At 37.8% G+C, this 7,354-nt stretch overlaps 1 protein-coding gene across 1 annotated transcript; it reads left to right on the top strand.

The window, feature by feature from the left end:
* Positions 1-406: 406 nt before the first annotated feature.
* LOC113357677 (kinesin-like protein KIN-7E) lies at positions 407-6,662 on the top strand. The gene is made up of 15 exons (XM_026601116.1): positions 407-827; positions 935-1,398; positions 1,479-1,749; positions 2,116-2,205; positions 2,307-2,407; positions 2,492-2,605; positions 2,687-2,768; positions 2,844-2,911; positions 3,013-3,078; positions 3,192-3,316; positions 3,623-3,959; positions 4,066-4,170; positions 4,249-5,274; positions 5,455-5,783; positions 6,053-6,662. The coding sequence occupies exons 3-15, from the start codon at positions 1,545-1,547 to the stop codon at positions 6,372-6,374; spliced, it is 2,970 nt and encodes a 989-aa protein (XP_026456901.1). The 5' UTR covers positions 407-827; positions 935-1,398; positions 1,479-1,544; the 3' UTR covers positions 6,375-6,662.
* Positions 6,663-7,354: the final 692 nt, after the last annotated feature.

The raw sequence follows: 7,354 nt of genomic DNA, 5'->3' as shown, positions 1-7,354 counted from the left end.
CGTCGGTATCAATCCGTTTTTCCGATTCCCTGCTGATTCACGGGTTCCGGACCGGTTCTTATGCAAGTTCCGAACTGGTTCTTGTGCAGCTCTAATGATTACGACTAGTTGACATTTGATTAATACTAACCGCTATTCTTTCAAAAAGAGAAAAAATGTGAAGCAGGTTATCAAACCCATTTTCTAATTTATTCTTTTTTGTTTAAGTAAGTCTTAAAATAGAAGCTTGTTTAAGGTTTGTTAAATCATCGAATCGTGGTGGCAAATGATGTAATTAGAAAGAAAACTGAAATCTGAATTAGTAATAGCATAATTAATTCGGTTATTTTAGCGGGGGAAGGTTAGTTGTATTTGAAGGGCTGAAATTAAAAAACTGAATAAAATAAAACTAAAACAAACCGGACGACCGTAGCAGAAGATTGAAAATTGAAACAACTGCTGTTCTTTTCTTTGCAGAGATTTTGCAGGAAAAAGACCTTTTGAAAATGAAAAAAAATAGGGCCAAACCAAAACCCTAAAAAAACAACAGCAACAGCATTTTCCGAGGGAGATCGAGAGAGAAAGAAAGAAAGAGACTTTTTCATTCTCCCGATCTTCTCTCTTTAAAAAGTTTTTCTCTTTTTCAGATCATTTCTGTGTAATCTCTATCATTTCGGGGACTTTTACCCTCTTTAGGGGGTTTTGTTTCACGTTCTGTTCTTCTTTTCTCCTTCTGTTATAGATCTTTTCACGTTCTAACCTTAATAAACATTTTCTTTTTACGGATACTCTGTTTCAGTTTAGTATTCTGGAATTGGGTCCTTTTGGAGAATTCGCAAGATCTCGAGGTAACATTCTAATTTCCTTTGGGGTCAAGTATAGAAAATTTCGAGATCTGAAGTTGAAATTGGTTTGGGTTTTGGTTAAAACATTAATTCTGTTCCTTCATTTTCAGAACTTCCAAAGGTTTAGTTTGCTCTTTTGGTGTTAACAAGGAGGTGGCATTAGTCCTACAAGAAGTACTGGGAAAAAAATCTCAGACAGAAGAATTAGTCAGAGCTTTGTTCTTATGAGAAATTGAATCTCCAAATTTGTTTGAATTCACATTAGAGAAAGATTTCGAGGAATATCTTGCTTCCATTATCTGCAATTATACTGACAATTTTCGGTGGAATAATTCTTCGAAGAACAAAACGGGGTATAGTTTTCATTACGAGACAAAAGGGCAAAAAAAAAAAACAACTATACAGTCTGGATATCTGGGACCATTTCATAAAGCTCCAAAAATTCTATCACCGTCCATGAAATAGTAGTAATTAAGAAGAAAGAATTGCTTCGTCCTAGAATAAGCGTAAAAAGCTCGCCACTAAAGGAAGTTAATTTGTGTCACGTTGATTTCTAAAACGTCCTTCGCACCAGGTAAGCAGTTTTAATGACTGGAAATTAGGTTTACGCTCAACTAACTTGTGATTAAACAGGATTTATTGTTTTGATTGTAGGGAATGTAAGGATCCTTGGATTTTTTTTTAAGAAAAGGTGTGTTGAATTAGGAAGAAGGGGTGAAAATGGGAGAAATTGGTGGAGACCAAGAAGTGGGTGCTAGTGCTGCTCATGAAGAGAGAATTCTAGTATCTGTGAGGTTAAGGCCTTTAAATGAAAAGGAAATTGGAAGAAATGATGTATCAGATTGGGAATGTGTTAGTGATAACACTGTTGTATTTAGAAGTAGCCTTCCTGAGAAATCTATGTTCCCGACTGCGTATTCATTTGGTAAGAAAACTCCTCCTTGTATTGTTCTTTAATTTTGGTCTAGTTTTCTGGGTAATGATTAATTATCGTTCTCTGGGCATGGATGAATTTTCCTAGTGCAGATTACGAAATTGCATCGAATTAATTGCAGGAGGTAGTTGAGGGTAGTAGAGAATATATTCTCTGCCTGTGTAACATATATCATATTTTGGATCTTGAAATAAGTGATTCTGGTTTCTGATCGGTTCATTAAGAGGATTTTGGTCCTTAAATTGGAAGCAAATTTCCTGAAGAGTGGTTGATTTTGATGGATTTTGTTGCTCGTCGAGATGAATGATCAATTTTCTCTCTTTGGCTAATTGTTTCTTATCTTTATTTCTTGTATAGACAAAGTATTTCGGCATGATTGTAACACCAGGCGGGTTTATGAGGAAGCAGCAAAAGAAGTGGCTCTTTCTGTCGTCAGTGGTATTAACTGTGAGTATTATCTCTTATTCTAGTGCCATTGTGATTGCTCAACTTTGGGTGATACTTTTATTAACAAGTGAAACTTTATCCACCAAAACCACTACTTTCAGCGAGTATTTTTGCATATGGACAAACAAGCAGTGGAAAGACATATACCATGACCGGTGTTACTGAATATGCACTTGCCGACATATATGACTACATCCAGAGGGTAAGCAGAGAGCAAGCCACTTACTGTTTGTTCGTATCTGTGTTTCTTATCGACTTTAACAGAATTGGTGTTTACTTCTTGAAGCATGTGGAAAGGGAATTTATCTTGAAATTTTCTGCAATGGAAATCTACAATGAAGCTGTCAGAGACCTGCTAAGTTCTGATACTGCTCCACTTAGGCTTCTTGATGATCCAGAAGTGAGGTTTTTTCTGATACAAAGTTTGCTTAATGTATATATGATAGTCATCTAAATCGCTGGCACAATCTTGTTTCAACAGAGAGGGACCGTTGTCGATAAACTTACCGAGGAAACTTTGAGGGATTGGAGCCATGTCCAGGAGCTCCTTTCTGCATGCGAAGGTGAATATGATCAACCAATGTCCTGCTTATATTCAATGGTTCCATATTCTAATATGCAGGCCATGCCTCTTGCAGCTCAAAGACAGATTGGTGAAACCTCGTTGAACGAAACAAGCTCTAGATCTCATCAAATTCTCAGACTGGTTTGGCCTCCTTAAGTTATAAGCTATATCTGCTCAAAAATTCAATGCAGTATCTGCGCATCCTTATACCTGGTTCACTTACATAATGTGGAATTTTGCAGACTATACAAAGTTCTCCTCGGGAGTTCTTGGGCAGGCATAATTCTAGCACACTTGTAGCTAGTGTGGTACGGAATGCTTAAACTATTTTTGAGACAATCATAGCCATGCCTACTTCTCTTCTAATAGTTTTTGATGAGTTTTGGTAAGTGGTAACAGTATATGCATGTTGTTGGTACAGGATTTTGTTGATCTGGCAGGGAGTGAGCGTGCATCTCAGGCGCTATCAGCTGGTGCTAGGTTGAAAGAGGGTTGCCACATAAACCGCAGTTTACTCACCCTTGGAACAGTTGTTCGTAAACTAAGGTTTCATAACTATCAGTTTCCTTACATTTTATTCATTTCGGTTAATAAACCCAATGGAAATACTAGAATTTGCCAGTTTACAGTCAGTTTGACTGGAAAATAGATACCTTTTTTCAGTATGCTTTTTAGAATTCATATGCTATAACAACTTCGGATCTTGAAATCAAAGCATTTCTATCTTAATTATATGATGATTTGGTGTAACCCTGTTTTTAAACAAAATTCTCGGCCTCTCAATCTTTGAAATTTAATCATGAGGGTGTTATTATACATATGCTGAAGTCATCTACTTTTTGATGAATTCAGTAAGGGAAGAAATGGGCATGTTCCATACAGAGATTCCAAACTTACACGGATACTCCAATGTTCCTTGGGGGGCAATGCAAGAACTGCTATCATTTGCACCATTAGCCCTGCACGAACCCATGTGGAGCAATCGAGAAATACCCTTTTATTTGCTAGTTGTGCAAAACAAGTGGCGACTAATGCGCAGGTTAATGTGGTCATGTCTGATAAAGTATTGGTAAAGCAATTGCAAAAAGAATTGGCTAGGTTGGAGAATGAACTGAAAGCTCCAGCCCCTAAATCTTCAACTCCTGATGCAGCAGCAATTTTGAGAGAGAAAGATCTTCAGATCGAAAAGGTTAGAATTATATCTATCCTACGGTTTATCGATTAGGAAATATCACATAAATATTTTACTCAAAAAGAATTTCTCTAAAAATAGATGTTGCTCTTCTGTTATACAGATGCAAAAGGAGATACAAGAGTTGATTCACCAGCGAGATCTTGCTCAGTCTCGCCTTCGTGATTTGGCACAAGTGGTTGAGGATGACCGAGCTTCAAAGTTTTCGGTACGTAGTGGTGTCATCGTCTCTTATCTAGTTAGTTTTTCCGTCTGCTCTAAGTTCAACTTCTTGTCCACTTTCCAGGCAGAGCACCAATGTCCTAAATCACCTGCACTGCATGCATGGGAAGATGATCAGTCAATTTCGGCATCATCAAGTATTGCTGACCAAAATTGTATAGATGCAAGTTTCACCAGTTACAACAATGCAACTTGGTATTCTAATGCACGTAGTGAGAGTAGTTCGGATGAGCAATACCAACAGCTTCCAGAAAGTCAAGATGATCACTATCTTTCTGATGGTGTTTCTCCCCGACAGTCGATCAGTTCTTCCAAGTTTGTCGGACCTGATCAAGGTCAGGTTTTCGAGGACATTCGAGAATACAAAGAAGAAGATGAAGAAAAAGAAGAAGAAGAAGAACTTTGCAAAGAAGTTCGATGTATTGAGATTGAAGAATCTAGAACTAACAGCAAGATTGTATCCAGTGACTTGTCAAACGAAGAACATGAAGAAGGTGGACAGCTGGAACCTTTGGCAGTGACTGAGAACGAATGTGCGAAAGATCAGGAGTTAGTGTCGACCCCAAAAAAAGGAGATGAAGATTTGGCACAAGCTGATTCTGCTGTTACATATAGTGCTCTGGAGCAGAAACTTCAGGACGTGCAAAAATCAATTGACTGTCTTGTTAACCCTGTCTCGTCTGACGAATCAGCATCTCCCTGGACCTCGGCAGCAGGTTCATCTTGTGGTCGAAAGAGCTTCCAGTTGATGCGGAGCCGAAGTTGTAAAGCAACAATTATGGATGGGTCATCATCCCCCTGGTTCCAAGCAGAGCAGTATGAGAGGCCATTATATACGTACGAGAAATGCTACACTGGGACACCTGAAGTGTTTCAAACAAATTATTCCCCTTCAAATTTTGGTGCCGATATTAAAAAATTGACAAGAGAAAATTCACAGGCTTCTGAACGGAGTGCTTCCACAGATGATCTCAAACCCCCTAGTGTTAAGAATTCTGATAAAGAAGATATTACTAGCATCCAAACTTTTGTTGCAGATCTCAAGGAGATGGCTAAACTAGAATATGAAAAACAACTTATCGATGACCAGGTGAGACTGTGCTACATAATAGTTGCATCATAGCGAATACTGTAAAAGAGAATTTTTTTAGAATATCGTAACTATTCTGTTGTATATATCTGTTTGTAGCATCCTTCGCTCACACTCATCATCACTCTTTATAAGCTAACAAGGATCACTCCATTAACTTGGCTGGCTCATTCTTTGTAGGCCAAGGAGGAAGAAGTAAAGGCTTATGAATCTGTTAAGTCTGTAAAAGATGTAGGCATTGATCCAATACAAGAGTCACCAGAATCTCCTTCAAAATGGCCCTTGGAGTTCGAGAGAAAACAACGAGAGATTATTGAACTTTGGCACTTCTGTTGCATCTCATTGGTCCACAGAACCTACTTCTTTTTGCTCTTTAAAGGTGATTCATCAGATTCCATTTACTTAGAGGTGGAGCTGAGAAGGTTATCATTTCTCAAAGACAATTTCTCTCGAGGAAATTTCCACAAAGTGTCTGCAGGTGCTGATCAAGATCTATCACTAGCTTCAAGGTACCATTATTTTGTTTTTACTAATATGCCTTATATTGTCTATTTATTTATTTTTTCCGTCAAACTGCTATGTTTATTATGTATACGCAACCTTGACATGTAATGTTGCAAGGGTGTATGATATGCAAGTTCGAATTCCTGTTCTGGCCCTAAATGACTACATTATTATCATTATCTGATAACTGACTGTTTTAGAATTAGTTCATTTGTTCCATATTACTTCAGTTAACAGAATAACAACTGTAACATGTTTATGTTCACATTCATAGCAAGAAGGCCCTTCGCCGCGAGAGGGAGATGCTGAGCAAACAGTTAGCAAAGAGATTTTCCGAAGAGGAGAGAGCAAACCTCTACCGTGAGTGGGGCATCGGGTTGGACACAAAGCAAAGGAGGGTGCAACTTGCACGTTTACTATGGTCCGATACAAAAGATATGAATCACATCAAGGAAAGTGCCACTCTTGTTGCAAAACTTGTTGGACTTTTCGAACCAGGGCAAGCTCTCAAGGAAATGTGTGGCCTCAGTTTCACTCCTCGACATCCAAGCCAGCAGAGATCCTACAGCTGGAGACGGATGTCCTCCCTTATATAGGTTTGTACCATTTATTAACAAGAAGCAAAGGATGTGGTATACTGATGATTCACAAAAACGAAATCAGGGTTTTTCTCCCATATAAATTTCGTCAAAAAAGTAACAAAATTAACCCCTACTCTAGTAGTGTGCATTTTTCTGATTGTAATCGATGTGTACAAAGAGGAGTGTAAATTAGCTATTTGAATTGATTGTAATGGATACTGTTGATTGCTCTACTTCTACTGTATCTTCTTTGATTGAGTAATAAAACAGAACCTCTCAAGCCGTGATGGGTTCCTTATTGAATTTATTCGGGAGCTTTACGCATCCAAATCCGAATTGCAACCATCTATTCTGCAACTCTTTCGACAGCGAGATTTGCATTTCAAATTTTGTTCCACCCTCGACACATTTCCAGAAAAGGGTTGTAAATACTCTGTTATTCTTTTTCTTTTTTCCGTTAATAGGGCTTAATCACGGACATAATTTTTATTTAGTTATGTATTTTCCAACATAATATTAATATCAAGTTTACCCTTCTTATCATTGCAAAAGTAAAGGAAAATCCGATATATATTTTTATTCTTTACTTCACAAACCTTTTCTAGCATTTTTCGCCTTCACATTCTCCCATACTATGTCTCTCGTTTTTCGAGTGGTATCCTCAAACCAGCAATGAAATTATATCGAAATTAATTTTACATATTTTGTCAGAAAAAAACAACAACATTATTTGATATGTTTTTTTAGTTTACAAATATATCTTATCGATCTTTTGAAATGGTATTACCTTTCTGCATCTTCCTTATTTTAGTGAATGATGTTAGGATCTTCATGGACAATAGGAACCTACTATGGGTCCGACAACATAGCACCGATGATGTCCCTATTTGACCACATTGGGATAAGAGGTGTGGGGTTTTAATCTAAAAGGCCCCAGTGCTACGTAAGAAGATGCCCAAAGCTTATTAAGCTCCACATGCACTCCTCTTTCTTCC

This window comes from Papaver somniferum, chromosome 3 (assembly GCF_003573695.1).
Source record: "Papaver somniferum cultivar HN1 chromosome 3, ASM357369v1, whole genome shotgun sequence".
Taxonomy (NCBI): domain Eukaryota; kingdom Viridiplantae; phylum Streptophyta; class Magnoliopsida; order Ranunculales; family Papaveraceae; genus Papaver; species Papaver somniferum.
Note: the sequence above shows the minus strand (reverse complement) of the source record. Positions and strands in the feature narration are given on the sequence as shown.